General features: G+C 42.0%; 1 protein-coding gene across 1 annotated transcript; it reads right to left on the reverse strand.

Moving 5' to 3' along the window:
* Positions 1-21,423: 21,423 nt before the first annotated feature.
* Positions 21,424-22,018, reverse strand: LOC128856710 (uncharacterized). The gene is made up of 2 exons (XM_054092023.1): positions 21,906-22,018; positions 21,424-21,840 (listed from the first exon to the last, which is right to left on the reverse strand). The coding sequence occupies exons 1-2, from the start codon at positions 21,943-21,945 to the stop codon at positions 21,545-21,547; spliced, it is 336 nt and encodes a 111-aa protein (XP_053947998.1). The 5' UTR covers positions 21,946-22,018; the 3' UTR covers positions 21,424-21,544.
* Positions 22,019-22,513: the final 495 nt, after the last annotated feature.

Here is a 22,513-nt window from a genome sequence, read left to right on the forward strand (position 1 = left end):
ATACTGAAGTACAGATGTTTTTTATCATACAATCACGTGGAACGAATTTGAGGCGTGCAGTGGAACACAGGCTTACATATAAATAGGAAGAAATAATAGTACCGTTACTATCAGCAATTAATTTATAATATTATTTCTACATATGAACTCACATTCATCCGTGCACCACTCTTTTCTGTCTAGCCAACAAACTTTCCACAAGAATACCAGAGAGAAATGTGTGGAAAGTCGGCACGCCCCTCAACTAATTTCACAGATGGCTCCAATGATAGGTAGTGGGTTTCACCCGAGGTTCCTTCACTACACTTGTGCCTCATCTTAGTGGTCAACAGTGCTACCGAGTGGGTTAGTAAGTATCCAAATCTGTGGCAAATCGAAACAGAAATATGATTCAAAATAATTGGACCCCAGCGCCAATATAACGGATGCATTAAGAATACGAGTTACATCTTAAGTTCGACGATCTTCACAAGACACATTTCGCTGGGTGTAATGTTGTATTATTTATTTATCTATTTATATATGCCATACGATTTCTTGTAACTCTCCAAATTTTCTGCTCGAAACAGAAATATGAACAGCAATACTTTCAATGAATATTCCGTGAAGGCTATTGTGTGGTTGCTAACCTACTTATAGTAGATTTCCTGAAGAAGATTTCTATAAATTTTTCGATTAGCTGAAACAACATTTTTTGTTTTTAATTAGAGGTTGGGTGCACCTCACAGCCTCAGTTCCTCTCAGGGGACGGCTCAAGCACTCAATATTGATTTGAGGTTCCTTTCAGTGATGGTTCCCAAGTCACCGAAGCTCAATCAGGTGGAGCGTCGCCTGTGTAAAACGAAGAGGTACCGTTTAGTTGAGTATTTTGAATGGCCTCAGCAGCTTCTCGGTGCCAAAGTATCTTATTAGAATCATCCGCAGCTACTTAAACCAGAGAGTACTGCAGTATGATACAGAGGAGGGCCCAAAGAGCTACAGCGCGTCAGGTGGTGTACCGGAAGGATCTGTTCTCGAACCAGCCCTATGGAACCATACAACCATAGTGGGATACGCCGACGACATTGTACTAGTAGTGATTGATAAGCATATAGATAGATTGCAACATGTATGGAATGATACCATAAGAAGAATACAAAGGTGGTTGAATAACAGCAGCCTGGAACTTGGTGCCCAAAAACAGAACTCGCGATGATCAGAAGAAGCAAACAGAATGAAAAGCTGTCAATATCAGTTGGTGGCCTTGATATGTACACTGATGGCAGACTAACATTCAGGGAGCATCTTATAGCTGTTAGTATGAAGGCGACAAAGGTTAACAACGCACTTATGGGCATGCTACAAAACATCCCCCTGTAGTCCTCCCACAGGGCACCAGGAGAAAAATTCTTTCCACTCTGACAGACTCCATAATGCCGTACGCCTTTCCAATCTGGGCTGGAGCAAAAAAGTGCCATTTTAAAGAAGTACTGCAGGTCAGTAAAACAAATGCATTGAGGACCGCATGTGCCCATAGAATGGTATCGGACGATACAATCTGCGTCATAGCTAGCAAAATGCCTTTAAAAATCCGTCCAAGCTTACAGAAGAGCTTGTACTGCTCGCAAGGTACGAAGCCGACAGAGGAACCTAAACAACAATCTACCTCGATAGCTGACTGGCAATCAAAATGGGACCAGTCATTAAAACGCCACGTCATTAAAACGTGGACGCATAGGTTGATCCCACAGATTAACGATCTATGGTGGATCTGTCGAAAACACGAAGGCGTTGGTTTCTTCCTAACGCAGCTATTAAGTGAACACGGATGTTAACAAAAATATCTGCATCGCCTAGACTTGGCTGGTAGCCCTTATTGTACAGAATGCTTGGACGAAGAGGATACGGTCAAACATGTGGCTTTTTATTATTGCAGCAGGTTCGTTAAGAAACGCGATGACCTAACAAGAACAACTGGTGTGTTTCTAACGCCCAATAACTTGGTTCCACAAATGCTTGTCGAAAGAAAAATGGAGGGCGATACAAGCTTTTGCAATACGAATTATCGTTTGCAACATTGATTGTAGGCAACCAGAACTGTCGCATTGATAAAATGCAGCAAGACGGACAACAGACGCATATAACTGACGATTGAGCTTATTGCTCACGACGGCCTCCAGACGTAATTACCGAAACGGTATCTCTGTAGTATGATCAGTCAGACTTGAGGTGCTTTTCGTGGCGTTAAAGTCCCACACTGACAAAGGCTTTCGATTGCTTTTACACCTCGTTAAAAAAAAAAAAAAAAAAAAAAAAAATTTAGAACAACTTTGTAACAATGCAAAAAATATAAAAATACTAATAGATCACAATGCTCATTCGATCATTATGATACTCACCTAGAAAAAGTTAAGAGATTTTTGAGGTATTTTTTATTGTTTTTTAGCAAAGTTTAAGGAAAACCTAAATGACTCAGTAAATTTTGAGAGTTGTAAACTTGATGATTCTGAAGTGTATTTCCTGTCGTCCGAATGGTTACGGTCCAGTTTCGATACGCTCAATTTCGGTTTGAAATAAATGTTGTGATGTGGCTATTAAACCATGGTTTAATGATTTAATGGCCGATATGGTTTTCGTAACAAGCGGCACAAATTGATTAACAGATTTACTAATACTAGTTTGATAAACAGGCAAAGCAAGAAAGTTTACTTAAGCCATGCTGTATATGGATGCCCAGTTTACAGAATTGACACACTTCTCGAGCTCAGGATATCGAAAACGCGTAAAGGCGCTGTATAAGTATCATAGCACTCTTTTCTACAACTTGTCAATTCGAAATCGGAAGTCAGATGATGAGATCGTGTTTAGAAAAACTTGAACAAACCAGTTGGGTGTTTGGCCGAGCTCCTCCTCGTATTTGTGGTGTGCGTCTTGATGTTGTTCCACAAATGGAGGGACCTACAGTTTTAAGCCGACTCCGAACGGCAGATATTTTTATGAGGAGCTTTTTCATGGCAGATATACTCTCAGAGGTTTGCCATTGCTTGCCGAAGGGCATTAGAAACATTTTTCTCTCAATTTTGGTGTTTTCACCGAGATTCGAACCAACGTTCTCTCTATGAATTCCGAATGGTAGTCACGCACCAACCCAGTTAAACTCTTTTATTAAGTAATCTCTGTATCTAGAGGCATATTTAATGAAACGCAAAAGTTTATCCCAATGATCATTTTCCCCATTGAGAATCTCAATCAGTTGTGAATCATTTAAGGTAAATTTTCCGAAAAAGGCTTTTCTGTATTCTCTTAATATTGGGCAGCGCGCCAGGAAATGTGCTATGTTTTCTAGCTCGCCTAAATTACACATTGAGCAAGTTTTATTTCCTGTGTCAAATCTGTTGTTATTTAAAATTACCATGTCACTCCTAGCCCTCATTATCCACATGCTTGATTCTATATCATATTTTTTTAAATAAACCAGACCTTTTGACCAATCTAATTCCTTATATATCCTCCTAGTACTTAACCCTCTAGAAGGCGCGCCTTAATAAGTTACACGAATTGGCGCACGTGAGCACTTTGCTCACACCACTTTCACATAAACATATTATGCTCCTAGATTTGGTAGATTAGTAAGATAAAGTGTTTTTTTTATAGGTTAATGGTTTATTTTTATTAAGATGTATGCATTTTTGAGTTTTAAACTCTTAGAAACTATTTTTGATAACATAAAAAAGATAAAACGAAAATTAAATACATTTTTTTCACTAGCAACAAAACAAAAAATTTAAATTAGTAGCAATACATATTAATGAAAATTCAAAATGGAGCCAGATCTTTGTTAAAGGAGCAATTGAAACAAGTTGGACCTATAGTTCTTGCGTGCTCGGTCCAGAGTAATTTGTTGTACAAAAAACATCCTTTTTTGGTGCGTCTATTTTTTCGCCTGTGACACAATGCGCAAAGTCCATTATTTTCAGAGGCTTCTAAATGTTCATTGTTTGGCACAATATGAGATATAATTTCTTTTAATGAGCTTGGAAGTGTTTTGATAGTCTGAAGTCGTACAATATTTGGCTTTGTAACCTCCAAAGCAATTTCTTTCGAAAATAACCTTCTCTGTGTCATGATTTGGGTATTGCATTTATAAATAATCTGGGCGTTTATGCCAGCAATATTAATAATTGTAAAAAATAGTCCCATGGGCCACCTGCGAGTAGTTCTGGATACCGAATAAGCTTCCTTAATCTGGTCCACAGTATCTACTCCACCCTCTGTGTGGTTATAAAATGTTATAATTTCGGGTTTGATTTTGTCTCCCGTTTCATCATCTATTCCGTCGTCGGTATGAAAAGAAGATAACAAAAGTACAATTTTCTTATCTTTCTTTTTTGGAATATGCGAGACAATAGTTTTGTTTTCACAAAAACCAAATAGGTTATGAGGTACTGGTCTTCCTCTTGTCGAAATGAATTGACGAGGAATTTCCTTCTTATATTTTCTTAGTGTACCAACAGCTGTCGTCCTGTAGTTTTTGTAAAGATCATCAACCAGGGGTATGGACATAAAGTAATTGTCCATTGTTAAATTTCTGCCTGTATTTAATATTGGAGCAGCAATTCTTTTGACGATACTAGCAGGTGAATTATCTAACTGATAAGGTCCAGGTGGCTGTTTTCTGCAGTATATTTCCATTTTATAAGTGTATGGACCAATGCGTTGATTTTTAATCCGTACTTAGCTGGCTTATCAGGCATATAAATTCGGAACTTACACCTTCCTCGAAAAGATTCCAGCATCTCGTCAATGGTGCAGTATTCTCCAGGAATAAAAAGTTCGGAACAATAGTCATTAAATTCTTCAAATATTTCTCTGAACGCTGCAAGATTATCTAATTGGGATCTGGCTAAACGAGACGAAGTTTCATCGAAACGAATCACACGGACTAGGAATAAAAAACGCTTGATCGACATTGTTGCTCTGAAAATATCTGGAGCAATTCCATCATCTAGCCAAAGCTCCTCTAAATTTGAATGGTTCAATTTTTTTAATCCAGCCATATACAAAATTCCAATAAATGCTTACATCTCCGCCAAATCTGTTTCATTGCAATCCCTGTCTTTTTGATACAAATCAGTCACTTTTTGAATGTACGTATTTGTGTATGTTACAAAGTTTTCAAGTAAAGTATCTTTCAAAAATAATGCGAGGTATTGTGAAGGGGTTATATCGTCTTTCGCTGTGCCCTTAACTCCTGGAAGATGTGTAACTATGTTACAGCTTCTAGTACGTACATATATTGCGAGTGGGTATATCCATAGCCCATTTTGTACACATATCTTTTCCCAAATAAAATTGCCGCCTTCCTCGCGGCATTTCTACGTTTTCATCTTGATCAAAACCTGCATCGGTATCAGAAGATTGTTCTGTGTCACTTTGGTGATCAGTGTGTTCACTTTCACAATCACTTTGCTCAAAATCTTCTTCCACGTCGATCCAATTTGGGAGGTGTCATTTGCCAGACGACGACGTTTGCTATTAGTTTCCATTATTTTGTTAAAAAATTTACCTAAATAATTATAAAGAGAAAATACGCGTTTATTGCAAAAAAAAAAAATATTAAAATAATTACTTACGTAGTTTGGCGCGCAATGAGCAAAAAGCCGCACATATAAAGTAAACCAATATCTTCGATCTCTATTTGCACACTACACACTTCGAATGCTTCTTATTGCAAAGACAAATCATTTACTTAGAGGTACTGAACGCCGTTATTCTAGGACTAACGGTAAACATTGAAAATTTGGCAATTTTAAAATTGCGTGAGCAAATTGCTCATAGCGCGCCTTCTGAAGGGTTAAGGCTTTTTGTATGTACATATTCATCCTAACCTGGTTGTGGTTTGTTAAAAGCAATTTTGCATCTTCTATACAGCTATCTATTCGTCAATTTTTTTTTTTTTTTTTTAATGGAAATACTTTATTTGCAATCTATCTTAGAATACAGATAATCAGCAAAAGATATCTTATTACCTAATGACAGCATAGTATTTACACTGGTGCAAAACTACATAGAAAACTATAGAATTTTTTCTTTTTACAATTCTTATGCATATTTTATGTTATTAGATTTAATTTTTACTCGAAAATTGTATAACTTACTTCATGTATAACTTATATTAGAATTTTAAAAATTTAATGGAGCATTTTAACAATTTCATATTTTGCTTTTTTTTTTTTTTTTTTTTTTTTGTTTTTGTTTTTTTATTATTATTATTAAATTGACAAATTTAAAGGAATGGCAAGTCTAAGACATGATTGCGCTTTAATCGTCTAATTTCATTGGTTGTGTCCAACAAGCAAATAGCATTTGAGTTTACATGATTTGAAAATCTTTCAATGTATTTCTTAGAATATACTGAGATTTCTCTCTTAACAAATGGAATACCTAGATCCATGTGTATGGCTTCGTTTGTGATAAACCAAGGTGCATTAACAAGTGTTCGCAAGGTCTTTGACTGGTAGCGTTGCAAAATCTCCACATTGGACTTACTAGCAGTTCCCCAAAGCTGTATACCGTAGGTCCATATAGGCTTCAATATAGCTTTATACAATCTAACCTTGTTTCCTAGACTAAGTTGAGATTTGCCCCCAAGTAGCCAGTACATTCTTTTGGTTTTATTTTTAAGCTGTTGATGTTTAGCTTTGATATGATTTTTCCATGTGAGGCGTCGATCAAGATGCATTCCCAAGTACTTGACTGTGTCGCTAGTAGGAATTTGATGACCATTTAAATACACTGGAGGACATTGTTCTCTTCTTAGTGTAAATGTAACATGAATAGACTTTTCATGGTAAATATTAATTTTCCATTTATTGAGCCAAGTTTCCAAAGTGTTTAAGTGATTTTGTAGCAGGGAGGAGGCCTCCGCAGGGGACTCACTAGATGCAATGAAGGCTGTATCATCAGCAAAAGTCGCCATTTCTACCTTTTCTGTTGTCTGCATGTCGTAAGTAAATATCGTATACAAGACTGGGCCTAAAACGCTACCCGGAGGCACACCTGCGTTGATACTAAATATTTCAGATGACGCATCTTGGTGCTTTACATAAAAGTGCCTGTCGCTTAGATAAGATTTAAGCACAAAGTAAAAATGTGCTGGTAAAAGTTTTTTAATTTTAAAGAGTAGTCCCATATGCCAAACTCTGTCGAATGCTTGTTGTACGTCAAGAAAGGTTGCAGAACAGTATTCTTTTCTTTCAATCGCATCTGTAATAACATTCACAATTCTGTGGCATTGTTCTGGTGTGCCATGCCCAACTCTAAACCCAGGAAAGATATTTTGATCCTCAATTACAGGTAACATTCTTTTCAAAAATATTCTTTCGAATATCTTCGAGAATGTTACGAGCAAACTAATGGGGCGGTAGGACTTGACGTTATTTTCAGGTTTGTTTGGTTTAGGGACCATTACTACGACAGCACACTTCCACTGCGTGGGATAATGATTTACATTCAAGATACCATTATATATTTGTGTGAGTAACTTTATAGCATTTTGTGGTAAAGCCTTCACAACTCTACTATCAATACAGTCATAGCCAGGACTTTTACAGTTATTCAGTCGGGAAACTTCTTCAGTAACTTCGTCATCTGATATTTGTGTGATCGGGAGGTCCAATTAGCACGAAGATTCGATGAAGTTTAGAGTATCTGTATTATTATTATTCCTATTCGAAGTATTAGGCTGAAAAGTCAGATAGAGGTGTTTGGCAAAAGCCTCTGCTTTTGTTTCATCACTCCTACACCATAATCCATCAAGATTTTTAATGGCAACATTACGTTTCATTGGTCGTTTTAGGTACTTAGTAGCTCTCCAAAGTTTGTGCTCATCATATTTTGTGTGTTCCAATTGTTTCAAAAATAAATTAAAAGACTGGTTTTTTAAGTCAGCTAGCTTCGATTTTAGTCCTTTTGTTGCTTTATTTAGAGCCCTTTTATTGTTTGGATATCTATTTTCCTGCCAGATTCTTCTTAGCCTTCTCTTGGTATTTATGAGCATTATTACATCAGCAGGGACGTGTATTTGAAAGTCGGGAGGTGATTGTTCATTCGAACTTGACATATAGGCGGCCTCGTGAATAAGGTTCGTTAATGATTCAACTGCTGCATCTATATCGGTGCCTGTATATATCGGCACATTTAAGTTACAATAATATGATTTTCGATCCAGTTTTGAAAGGATTTGAGGTCAGTTTTTGTGTTTAGGACCTTGTACTTTTTGGACGTATGGTGGACATTATCATCAAAAGTTACTATTAAAGGTGAGTGGTCGGAGCTAAGATCATTACTATGCTCTATGCTTAATTTAGGACTAGGGATACCAAAATATACTGCAAAATCAAGAAGATCTGGAATTTTTCTTGGGTCGCTAGGCCAATATGTCGGTGTATCTGTCGATAAAATGGAGTCATTTTTTTGCGAAATGCATTTCTGCAGCTCTCTTCCTTTTGGGTTTATGAGCCTAGAGCCCCACCAAGGATGTTTTGCATTAAAATCGCCACCTACAACGAATTTCGATCCAAAACGTTTAAAAATATCGACGTATTGGTCAGCTTTTATGGTAAACCGCGGGGGAAAGTACACCGAGTATATTGATAAATCATATGCGTCACATTTTACTCTAATCCCGGCTGCTTGCAGGTTTTGTTCTCTGGTTTCCTCCTCAAAGCCTTCGTACTTAATTTTTGATCTAATCAAAATAGCAGAGCCCCCGTGAGCTTTGTTGTCAGGATGGTTAGAGCAGATAAGGTCATAACCAATAATTTTGAAATATGATTTACACGTAAAATGTGTTTCGGAAATTAGTATTACATCAATTTTGTTTAGAACTAGGAAGTTCTTTACTTCCTCGATGTGGTTGCTAAGACCATTGGCCTTCCAAATAACTATTCGCAGGTTTATTTGCATAATTTCTCTAGCAAGATGGACATCATGTTGAACAAACTTTGTGTAATTTCGAGTTGCTTGGATAACAAGTTTTCTATTTTTTGCATAACATTTTCATGGCCTTGATTACCTTGCACACATTCGGCATAGGATACGTTTGGAGGGGCAAATATGTTTTCAGTTTGTGAGATATTACTATGTTTTGGAAAATTTTTAGCAGAGTAAGAGAAAGTGGGTTGTGTTTGTCTTGTATTTGGCATACTGGGCTTTTTGACAAGACTTTGGTATACTTTGCACCCCTTGTAGTTCGCTGGATGATTCTGTAGACAATTAAAACATCTGGCAGGTGTGTCTTTACTTTTAGTACATTCAGTAGTTGGGTGATCTAGCCCGCATTTTACGCATCTGAATGATTTTGTGCAGTAAGATTTGGTGTGTCCAAGCTCTTGACATCGATGGCACTGTACAATGTCAGTTTCTTTTTTGGGAGGGTCAACCTTGACAACAGCGTTGCCTAAGTATTTCAAATCAAAAATGCTCTTATTGTTGTTGTTCGGCTCAAGGTCAACGAAATTCATACACAAGGTCACATTTGTAAATTTGCTTCTTATATTGGTAACATTCCTAACTTGAACACCTAGTTCTGTTTTGATTTCATCTACCGGAGTAGAAAAGTATAAATTTTTTAGAAAAATTCTATGTTTAATCCTCCTTCTAAGCTTTCATGTAAGTCGTTTATGTAAAGAGCAAATAGTATTGGCGACAATAAGCATCCCTGTTTGGCGCCTGAGTTTGTTTTGTATCTGAATGTATCTGAAATTTCTGAGCCATTCCATACAACTGTCTTTGTATCGCTGTAGTCGCCAAAACACGTGTAAATTTTCTTCTTTTCTTCTAATTTTTAATGGACAATAGCGGCTAAATTGAATATATTGTCGACTGTGGAGTAATTCTTCCTGAAGCCGGCTTGATACTCGTTTAAGATACTGTTCCTTTCAGTCCAAGAGGTTATTCTTACGTTAATAATGCCCATCATAACTTTAGCAATGCAATTCATGAATGAAATTTCTCTGTAGTTTCCTACCAGGGCAGGATCCTCTTTTTTGAAGATAGTAAAAACTACGCTGTTTCTAAAAGCCTCGCCTACTTTGCATTTTTCGTAAAGATTTGTGTAACCATTTGCCATAGCCGTAATGACAGTACATAGCTTTGTTGTTGTTGTTGTTGTTGCTGTTGTTGTTGTTGTTAACAGCATAGGTAGCCCTGTCAGTGTTGGCATATCATCGTTCGTCTTCGTCTAGCTCATCTAGGGGTAGGCCCAGGAAACATGATGTTTCGACGGGTTGGGTCCAGAGGGAGAGGGGGGGTAGATGAGTCGGTTTAAGGGGGCATGTGAAGAGGTGGTTAGTGTCGTGCGGGGTACCTTCACATGCCGGACATGTGTTTGGTATGTCGGGGTCGATTCTGGATATGTAGGAGTTTAACCTGCTACAGTATCCAGAACGTAGTTGTGCCAGTGTTACACGGGTCTCACGGGGAAGCTGGAGCTCTTCGTCTGCAATAGGTGGTGGTTGGACTCCGATTACGGCATTCACGGCACGGGAGTTCAAGAAGGTGGTAACGGTCTCCCGGTGAATGTCGTTTATTGACTGTCTAAATACTGTCCGGTCCAGTAGGTTACGGTCAGTTTTGTCCTGGATTTCGTCAGCGTAGTCTAGGAGGTGTCTCCTGACGTGCCTGGGAGGCAGCTCGGGCTCAAGCAGGTGTCTGCAGGGATGAGACCTGCGGTAACATCCAAGCAGGAACTGCTTGCTGAGCAATTTGTTGTGCTCCACAACTGGGAGCATTTGTGCCTCGTTATGAAGGTGTAGGATGGGTGACATCAGGAGGCACCCGGTCGCTGTCCGAATGGCCGGTATTTTGACAAGTCTGTAGCTTTGTCCACTGCGTGTCACTAGTTTCTGGCGGCCAGACAGGCGCAGCATAGTTAAGAACTGGCCGGCCTATTGCCTTAAATGTCGAAAGCAACAGTTCTTTGTCTTTGCCCCAAGTGCTGCCGGCCAGCGATTTGAGGACCTTGTTGCGATTTTGGACTTTTGTGGCAATTGCGGTTGTATGCGCAGAGAAGGAGAGCAAGCTGTCAAAGGTTACACCCAAAATTTTGGGGATATTTACCGTCGGAATTGGTGTATCAGCGACTTTTACCTTAAGGGACAGCTTGACCTCCTTTGCCCAGGTGGTAAAGAGGGTCGCCGTGGACTTGGTGGGGGAAAGTTGGAGATTCCTCGCAGTGAAAAAGCGAGAAAGGTCGGTGAGGTAGTTGTTCACTTTGGAACACAGGCCATCGATGTCATTGCCCGACGCCATTATCGTGCAGTCGTCACCATATGAGATCAGGGAAACTCCCGCTGGTGGTTGGGGGAGCTTCGAGATGTAGAAATTGAACAGCAAGGGAGACAGGACACCACCCTGCGCTACGCCTTGCTTTATCTTCCTCTGCTTTGATGTTTGATCTCGAAAAATCACTGACGGGTGACGACCGCTCAGGTAGTTTGCAGACCTCCTCTTTAGCCCTGGCGGGAGTGTCGACTGATAAATATCAAATAGTAGCGTGGAATGGCTGACTGTATCGAAAGCCTTTTTCAAGTCCAACTAGGACAGTCCTCTCGCAGGGGCGGTTTTGGTTAAGCCCGCGATTTATCTAAGCGTTTATGGCGGTGAGTGCAGTGGTGGTGCTGTGCACTCGTCGGAAACCGTGCTGATGTGGGGCTGGGGCCAGGTGTTTCGTCTAGAGTGGGAGTAGGAGGGCTTCAAGAGTCTTCACTACTGGGGAAAGGAGAGTTATCGGCCGATAAGACTCCCCTTGGTTGGCGGGTTTCCCAGGTTTCAGTAGTGGGACCACTCTCCCTGCTTTCCACTTGTCAGGGATGATGAAAGTGGCCAGGGACAGATTGAAAACCCTTGTGAGGAATCCTACTCCCAGGGGTCCCAGATGCTTCAGCATCGGCGCGTTTAAGCCGTCAGGGCCAATGGCTTTCGATGATTTCGACTTGTTGATGGTCCCTGAACCTCACCACCGGAGAAAGTAAGTGGCGCACTGTCGTTCGTCAGTTTGTGCAGCCTTCTGGTAGCACGACGTTTGGTTCTGTCGCCCGGAGGATGCAATATGAAAAGCCGACTAAAATAGCTCGCGCATCTCTTCGGGTCCGACGAAGTGCAACCGTTAAAGGTGATAGCCACCTTGTCGTTGTGCTTCGTCGGGTTTGACAGGGATCTAGCGGTGGACCAGAGCTTACTCACCCCAGAGGTGAGGTTACAGGTATTCAGGTGCTCAACCCATTTAGTCCGCTTATGCTGATTTACCAGTTGCCGGATGTGGTGGTAGGTGGTCACGCTCGTTTGCTAAACTGGCTGCTTCGGCTGGGAAATGAGGACGAATGTCCTTATAACTTCCAGCTGGAATGAAGCGAGCCGCAGCAGCTGTGAGCACCTTGCGGAATGCGCGTTCGCCTACGCGCACATCAGTGGGGATGGTAAGAGCGGCGAAGGTGTCCTCGGTGAATCCCATGAAGCCGGCCCAATTAGCTTTTTTAAAGTTAAAAAAGGGCCGATGATTCGCGGAAACGAAGTCGGCAGGTCTCTCAATCGAGACGATAATGGGCAAATGGTCTGATGCAAGCGATAGCATAGGTCGCCACGTTATGCTATTTATCAGACCAGCGCTAGCAATTGTTAGGTCAGGCGAGCTGCTGCAATTGCCCACTACCCTGGTGGGGGCGTCGTCGTTCACTGTACTGAATGTCGAGTCGTCTATCTGCTCTGCCAGTTGCTGTACCCTACGATCATTTGGCAGGCTTGAATGCCAAAGATCGTGATGCGCATTGAAGTCACCTACAACCAATCGGTTTTCGCCTCTGATGAGCGCACCTATATCAGGGTGATATCCTGCCGAGCAGCAGGTATACCCCCTGTATATATATGTTCAATATTTCGAGCTCGGAATCGCCTGACCGGACAGCTATGCCTTGACATTCTAAGGTGCTGTCCCTGCGGTCGATTCCTTCATCGATAATACGATACTGCACAGTGTGGTGGACTATAAACGCTAGGCCACCACCATTGTCTCGCTCGCGATCGTGTCTGTGCACGTTATAGCCATCCCTGGTGATCAGAGATGACCTAGCGTGCAGCTTTGTTTCTTGGACCGCACCTATTTTAATACTGTGCCGGCTCATAAAGTCAACTATCTCGTCAACCTTACTCGTAAGTCCGTTGCAGTTAAATTGGAGAAGCTTGAAGCTTTCCGGTGAGGTCAGTGTAATTCGGGGGGTGAGGGACGCGTGGGGTTGTCTACGTTGGACCTGCTGCGCAATCCACTGTGGTTGTTGCGGCCTGATGGTGGTGGGCGGCCGCGCCTCCGGGGGCGGTAGTGGGTGCACAGCTCTGCAGCAGGGGGCAACGTAGGCAGTTGTCCACTCACGGGTGGTGCGCAGGCCGGAACATCTCGGAAAATGGCACCAGCCATTGCAAGAATTGCACTGGACTGATACCAGATTCCGAGGTATTACGGCCTGACACACGGAACAGACTGTGCGGGGGACCAGGAGCTGCTGGTTTGTCCCCGCACTGGGGTTGGAGCAGGAAGGAAGGGGAGGGGTTGAAGGGGAGTTGTGTTGCTCCGATAGGCTCCTCACCGTGGAGGTGAGGGTAGTGGTGGCGGTTGGTAGTGCCGGCCTATCAGGGGGTGTATTAGCCGTGGAGGCATCAGACGCCTGCTGGCGGGGGCAACACGTGGCCACATACCGTGTGGACCACTCCCGATGTGACTTAAGACCCGAGCAGGTCTTAAGGTGGCTCCACCCGTTGCACTTGTTACACCTAACCGAGGTGGAGTTCGGGTGAAGCCGTTTGTGGCCGACGCAGCAGTAGAATACTTTTGGCCCAGGGTTGGATTCGATTCCAGCTCTGAGGAGAAGTATTTGTAGCAGGATTGCTGCGAGAGTCTGCTCCTGTGACGTAAGGGGTGGGATGATATGGGTTTCACTAGACAGGGCTAGTATACTGGGGCGGCAGCCCTTGGTCGCTAAAAACCCGAGTCATTCCGGTACGTAGAACCGGCTGCCATAATATCTTTTACTCTACTTATAATTCCCATATTCTTATTTAAGTTTTCTTGATACTTTTCCATTTTCTGGATATTCCAATTCAGCTTTGGCAATAAGCAACATTTTGACAATTTGCAGGCTCTTCCACCCAACTTCAATTTAATTGGCAAATGGTCCCACAAACTTTTAAAATGAACTTCAAAGTCTAAAATTAATCGTTGTAATACATCTTTGTTGACCATACAGTAATTTATCGTCGATTCTCCCACTTAACTGTTGAAAGTGAAATTTCCTTCGAGATCCCCTTTTGTTCTACCATTTAAAACAATTAATCCGAAATCTTTACAAAAATCAAGGAAAATCCCACCTCTACCATTCTCTATCTGATCCTTTGAGTTTCTTATTTCGAACCATGTACTGACCCCTACCAAGTCTTGGAGTTGTTGTTATTGTTTCCCAATTCGCGCATTCATATCACCTTTTACAATAGAATGGGATTAATAATAATATCTTCTAGGCAAAGTGTAATTATATTATTTATTTCTTTCCGCCACTCAGCTTGTCTTATATATGTGGCATATAATTATAATAATAAATATTGGGGTTAAATGGAAATCGAAAATTCTTCGAAAGGATGGATTAATGTTGAAGAGGATGGTTGCATATGTAGAAGTCCACCCGGGAAAGTCTCTGATTGCAATTCCCTTGAGAGTGGCCAGGACGATTCTTCTGCATATAGTCCAAGAAGCTCACAACTTCCGGTCTTCGCCCAAGTATCCTCTGGATAGCTTCTGACCATCCGTTTGAGAGAGAGCTAATGTGAGAAGGCGAAGCAAACCAGGATATCTGGTTGTACTATGCGCTGGGTTTGGCAAAAACCATAGCTGCGTATTTAGCACATGAAGAAAATTGGAGTATAAATAAAATTGGCTCCCCTTGGGGGAACCTGTTATCCCTATAGGGCGCGTCCCCAGGTGGTGGATAGGGGAACGCCTCCCAGATATGGAAGGTAGGAGAGTAGGTCTCCCGCGAACCACACAGGTCGAAGACGTAAACTTCGTTAAAAAAACTCCCTCAACCCAAGGTGTGATGCGACCCGTGCCTATTGGGTGGGTTTGGCAGCCGGGGGACTAAATAAGGCTGTCTTCGTACGGAGCCCTCCTGATATCAGGCCGCCTCAGGTTGTAACGGTGGCCTTGCCATGGTATGGGGCGCTGCCATGGTCGACCGGATATTTCCCCTTTATCCTCTTTGGTCACCGCGCATGGCGACATGCGCAGCTCCCTTGGCGGGGCAGGTGACCGTACGAACCAGATGAAATGAAACCACAAAAACTTAAAAATTCGGATGACGGGAAAACAAACACGGAACAAACGGACAAAATGACGGGAAAACATACCGACGCATCGACAGCACGGACTGATAAAAAACCAAAAACGCGGACAGAAATACAGGACAAGCAAACAGACAGACAGGAGGAAGCGACGGACGCACTTAAAAAACAGTCAGCCAATTGGACAAGACGTACAAGCAAGGACGAACTGAGGATGATGGGGTCACCCTCAGAGGATGAGCTCTTGGCCTCCAGCCAAGAAACAGTTGAGGGCAAAGCTGTGGGCCACAGTACGTCAACAACTATAAATCAACCAACAACATCCGCTCAAGCCATGGGGCAAAAGCGTGGTAATAAAGGTCCCTCGAGGTATAAACTTTACCAGAGGTCTCTCGCTATCCTTGGCAGGATTCGGAAAAACGAGACCGAAGGTAAAGTTCATCCCAAAGATAAGACCGACAAGGCAAGATGTCAAAAGGTGGTTGATGAATACTTGGCATTCGAAGCCGCCAACAGGACAGATGCCAAAAAACGAAACCGCTCGCATGACGAAACTGGGAAGGTAACAAAGAAGCACAAGATATCGGATCAGGGTGCAGTTGCCTCCAAACCTATCAAGCGATTTAGTGACGTGGCACGGGACCATCTCCAAATGGCATTGGTAGACGAAACCTCTAACCGCGGAAAACCAGTGCTTGACAAATGGTCAGAGATTGAGGCACGGTTGTCTCGCATAGTCGTTGACCATGTCATGGCGAACCCGGAGGGCCAAACACTAGGTTTCGACTCGGTGGAGGTAGTCCGCGGTTACCGAGTCATTAAATGCGATGACCAATTCTCATTGCATTTCTTGACAAACGTGATTGGTAAAATCCAGAACAGCTGGGAAGGCTTGAAACTCAAGCTAATTCCGGCTAGCGAGATTCCACGAAGGCCGAGGGCTCGCATCTGGGTACCAAACATGGAGTTTGATGCCAATCAACTAATCCCCTACCTTCAGGCGCATAATCGCTCGGTGCCGATGACCGATTGGTCGATCATCAAAGCGGAGGCTCCGCAAAGGCACAGCAGGTCATTCCTCCTTCTAATTACAAAAGAGAGTCTGCAACCACTGGAGAAAGTGGGAAACAAACTTCAGTTTGGGATCAGGAAGACCCAGCTGAAGATATTCCGTTCTGCAAACCCGGAAGAGGAGCAGGATGAGGTCGATGGTGCCAACGAACTGCTGACTGGCATGCAGCTAGATGACACCGAGTACGAAAAAGGAAACCAATAAACATGGGTTTAAAGGTTGTCCAAATTAATCTGCAGCACTCACGGTGTGCAACGGACAACCTAACCGTTCTCCTGGCGGAGGAGGACGTGGACATCGCACTAATTCAGGAACCCTGGGTGCGGAGCACCGAGGTGAAAGGGTTCACTGGGAAAACCTACAATATCTTTTATAAACGGATAGAAGGTAATCCCAGAACATGTATTGTAGCTAAAAAACATTTAAACACATTTTTAATTCCATTATATAGTTCACAGGATGTGACGGCTGTTGATGTGGAAGCCACTGACGGAGTCAGAATAACGCTTGCCTCTATATACATGCCACACGAAAGACCAGCACCGCCTGAGGAGGCTCGTAAACTTGTGCAGGAAAACCCGAACAAAACCCTGCTTCTCGGATGCGATGCCAATGCAAGGCATGCTCTATGGGAGAGCTCCGAAACAAACGACCGAGGTGAGTCTCTTTATGATTTCATAATTAACACTAACTTGTCGGTATGTAACAGGGGTAACACTCCCACTTTCACCTTTCCAAGTACGGAGTACTTCAGGGGATGGGAGGAAGTGATCGATATTACCCTAATGTCCGAAAACAGTTCAGTAAGGTTAGACAATTGGAGGGTCTCTGATAAAAGGTCTTTTTTGGATCACAGCTGGATCCTGTACGATCTGGATCTTAATGTTGATCCGCCCTTACCGTATAGAAATCCACTAAGAACCAACTGGAAAAAGTTCAGAAACATAGTCAATAAAAGGATAGGAGAGATTCCCATCCACAAAATCACTCTCACCGAAAACCTTGAGAGGAGGCTCACAACACTGGAGAAAGCATTTAGTAGGGCCTACAAAACGTCCTGCCCCATAATATTTAGTAAAAAATCCCATCCCCCTTGGTGGAGCAGTGAGCTCTCAAAACTAAGGGAAAAATCTAGATCAACGTTTAACCTTAGCTACTCGACAGGAAATTGGCAATTGTACAAAGACAGTCGGAGACAGTACAAGAAGGCAATTAGGGCCGCCAAGAAAGAGAGCTGGAGCGAATTCTGTTCGTCAATCGAATCCACCAGGGATTCTGCCAGGCTTAGCCGTGTTCTGTCCAAAGATCATTCAATGGCTTCTTGGGTCAAGAGGCCTGGTGGTACTTGGACAGCTACGACAGAGGAATCGCTAGAACTTCTGCTAAACACGCATTTCCCGGGGTGCAGCGTCCACAAAAGTGGGAGGGGAGCCAATATAATCCACAGCACCTCGCAAAAAAAAATAATTACAAAGGAGAAAGTTGCATGGGCAATTAAATCCTTTTCACCTTTTAAATCTCCGGGGCCAGATGGGATCATCCCAGAGATGTTACAGGAAACCTTGGACTGTATCCTACCATGGCTAGAGGAAATTTCTAAAGCGTGTTTAAACCTAGGTCATATTCCAGATAGTTGGAAACTAGTCAAGGTCGTCTTCATTCCAAAAATAGGCAGGAGGGGACATGAATCAGCGAAAGACTATAGGCCAATCAGTCTTTCGTCTTTCCTGTTAAAAACCTTTGAAAGACTTTTGGATATATATCTTAGAAGCTCTTTGGAGAGCTCTGGTATATCTACTGCTCAACATGCGTACCTTAAAGGCAAATCTACGGAGACAGCGCTTCACGAGGTAATCCGAACAATAGAGGGCTCTCTAGAGAACAAACATTATACCATGGCGGCATTCTTGGATATAGAAGGCGCCTTTAACAAAGTTAGTACAAATGCGATCCAACGGGCGTTGATAGACTTAGAGGTGGACAATTGCATCAGTAATTGGGTCATCTCTATGCTAGAAACCAGGATCATCAAAGCTAATATGGGTAATATCAGTATAACCAAGAAGGTCCACAGAGGCACCCCACAGGGGGGAGTATTGTCTCCACTTCTCCGGTTATGCGTTATTAGCAAAGTCTTAACAAAACTTAATAGAGGTGGGGTAAAAGCGGTGGCGTACGCTGATGATGTGGTGTTAATGGCGTCAGGACTGTGTCCTAATACGATCAGTGGGATCATCCAAAGGGCATTAGGCGAGCTTAACTCTTGGGCCACAGGCTGTGGCCCAGGTTTAAGCCCACGTAAAACAAAGCTTATGCTTTTCACCACCAGATATAAGGTACCAACCTTTACCCTACCAAATATTAACGGACAAACTCTCTCACTATCACCCAGCGCAAAGTACTTAGGGGTAATTCTGGACTCCAAACTAAGCTGGAAATTAAATGTTGAAGAACGGGTAAGGAAGGCAGAAATTGCTTTATATGCCTGTAAACGTATGCTTGGAAGAAGATGGGGTCTTCAACCTAAGCATACATTATGGCTGTATAAGACGGTTATACGACCTATTCTATCTTATGGTTCGGTAGTTTGGTGGAAGGCTCTAGAGAGAGAGTACAATACCAAACTACTCGGCAGAATACAAAGATCAGCTTGTGCAATAACGGTCGGTGCAATCAGATCATGTCCTAGAGAGGCTCTCAATGCCCTGACACACGTTATCGGGGACATCGGAACATTGAAGGTAACGAAAAAGCAGATGAACTGGCAAGAGGGGGATCTGCCATGAATAACGCTCTTGCAGAATCGGTACTCACACCATTAGGTGCAGTCAAGAGCACAATTTCCCTAAAATACCTCCGAATCGCAGACTATAGGCGGAAAGTCCAGACGAAATGCAAAATTAGCAGAACGCATTAATAAGAATGAAACGACGGGACGCCTGGAGACTAACGGCAGTCCTAACTGGCTTCTGGTCTATCGGAGAACAAGCAGCCAAAATGGGTATCCCTCACAATACATACTGTCACAGTTGCAAACAACCGGAAGGACAGAATATTAACCCTGGCCCAACCGCTGTTCGAGAATCTCGAACAACTATCTGGCTTAGACGTTAACAACATAATAAGGTTCCTTAACCGCACAGACTGGATGTAATTATGCTGTAAATAACCGTTAAACAAGTTGGTAACGAGGATGTGGCAACAAAATGGCGCGGAAGTGCTAGTTGGATTCTAGAAGAATCACCACTTTAACCAACCAACCAATAATGGAATGTTTTATTTCTTTGAATATCTTTTACCTAAAAAATCATCACCACTTAGCGGGCTAATTTTTGTAGTATCATTTCTTCTTAGTCAATTAATTTATAGCTGTGGAAAGAGGAATTCATTGAAGCCTCTCGCTGTTGCAATTATTATTTGTTTGAGAATGTCTCCCGAATCTTTCTCTGTTACACCTAAGTTTTCCTAGGATCCTACCCAACTCAGGTAAAGGTTCTACTCTCCTCTTTATTATCAGCATTTTTAATACATGCGAAAAGTTCTACATGGATTCGAGGCCACGCACGCTGATCGCCTCATGCAAACTCAAGTTCAGATAATTCTTTCTTGAAAGGCTTTTTACATGGTGAAAACAAGTCAATTCTTGACACTCAGCAAAACTCATTTGGGCAGCGTGAAATATTAGAAAATTACACTCTTAGTAGTGGAGAAATATTAAGTTCATTGAATCAAGGAATGGCCGTAATGAAGTCCACGTGTCTAAAACTATGTCAGTCTAGCCTAACTTATGTAAACCCCAGCAATACCACATCCAGTTACAATGCTCGATAATGAATGGATAATTGAGAGAGGAGGGAGCGGGATACAGACTCGAGTCTTTAGTGTCAGTCAGGCTGCACTGAAGGCCCTGGAGAACGCAAAGCTAACCTCAAAGATTGTTCAAGAATGTATGAGGAAGCATAATTCTGTTCATTCAAGACGGAATAAGCTTGTACCTATTCACTATCACACTGAGCCATTTCTCGGTGAGTGTCCTAGTCGAATTTTGGTCTCCGATGTCATGAGAATGAGCGAATTTTGTTCCTTTTCAGATATCTTCAGATTTCCCAAAGAATCTGGAAGATTCTCAATGGACTAGCTGCCTCTGTTTCTATTCTATCTTATCTCCTTCTCTATCACTTCTCTACTTTCCTCCTTGACTATCAGTGCCATTCCATCGGTGCTTCTTGGTTCGACCTTTTCAAATTTTAATACCGTGCTTGTGTGCATCTTGCAAACATCTTAAACATTGCACCACGGGAGGACGAATTATGTCTCGCTTGTAGTAGCAATAAGTATAGATATTTTTAAACACTCCTTTCATTTCGATAAAATTATAACAATTCCTTTGTCCTTGGTTGTAAAAACGTAGTTTTCAACGGTTTGCGGAACCGACTCGTCACTCTCGTATCTGGTTATTCTATTATAACTCGCCGTGGGTTTTACTATCCTCATTACTTTTTCGTTGAAACTTAAACATTTAATGGGTAAAATGCAAGTACTTATTTCAGTTCAAAAAATATTTTTAGCAAATGTATTTCTTTTTAACCAAACGGTGGCCGCCGTAGCCGAATGGGTTGGTGCGTGACTACCATTCGCAATTCAGAGAAAACCTAGGTTCGAAACTCGGTGAAACACCAAAATTAAGAATACGTTTTTTTAATAGCGGTCGCCCCTCGGCAGGCAATGGCAAACCTCCGGTGTATTTCTGCCGTGAAGAAGCTCCTCATAAAAAATATCTGGCGTTCGGAGTCGGCTTGAAACTGCAGGTCCCTCCATTTGTGGAACAACATCAAGACGCAAACCACAAATACGAGGAGGAGCTCGGTCAACGACCCCAAAAAAGAGTACGCGTCAATTATATTTATATATATATCCAAAACAGTTTCCACGTGAGCTAGTTACTCACTTCGTTGCTCGATGAACGCGAATAAAAAATAGTCATAGAATTACTCTGGTAAGAATATTATATTTAGATTCAAAGTCAATATTTTGATTTACAATTGTCTTCTCTAAGTTTTAATTCATTTCATATCTGTCATCAACAGAGAGTGATTCGGAAGAATCTATTTAATCCGAATCAGAGGCAAATGAATCTGAATCAGACTCAAATGAATCTGAATCAGACTCAAATGAATCTGAATCAGACTCAAATGAATCTGAAAAAGAGTTTAATGAATTTCTAGCATAGCGTAAAGAATTTTTAACAGAGTATAATGAATCTCCAGCAGGGTCTAATGAATCTTCAGCTGCGTCGAATGCATCGTTATCAGAGTCGAACGAATTTCCTGAGAAATATTCAGGAGACCCTATTGAATATGCAGCATTTCCATGGGCGCTTGGCCATTCGCTGATGAGTCCGATTACTGTAAATGGAAATTATTTATAATTTCAACCAATTTCTCAATAATTGTTTAAATCGACACTTTACCACTAATCAGCACAAAGAAGCAAACAAATTTCTTCAACATTTTGTTAACACAATTTCTAACACACGATTTAGGACTGTCTGACGAAGCTTTCACAGTAAGGGGTTTTTATAGCAAACGCAGTAGCCAAAAGATACTGAAGTACTGAAGTTTTTTATCATACAATCACGTGGAACGAATTTGAGGCGTGCAGTGGAACACAGGCTTACATATAAATAGGTAGAAATAATAGTACCGTTACTATCAGCAATTAATTTATAATATTATTTCTACATATGAACTCACATTCATCCGTGCACCACTCTTTTCTGTCTAGCCAACAAACTTTCCACAAGAATACCAGAGAGAAATGTGTGGAAAGTCGCCACGCCCCTCAACTAATTTCCCAGATGGGTCCAATAATAGGTAGTGGGTTTCACCCGAGGTTCCTTCACTACACTTGTGCCTCATCTTAGTGGTCAACAGTGCTACCGAGTGGGTTAGTAAATATCCAAATCTGTGGCAAATCGAAACAGAAATATGATTCAAAATAATTGGACCCCAGCGCCAATATAACGGATGCATTAAGAATACGAGTTACATCTTAAGTTCGACGATCTTCACAAGACAC

Source organism: Anastrepha ludens, chromosome 3 (assembly GCF_028408465.1).
Source record: "Anastrepha ludens isolate Willacy chromosome 3, idAnaLude1.1, whole genome shotgun sequence".
In the NCBI taxonomy this organism is placed as follows: domain Eukaryota; kingdom Metazoa; phylum Arthropoda; class Insecta; order Diptera; family Tephritidae; genus Anastrepha; species Anastrepha ludens.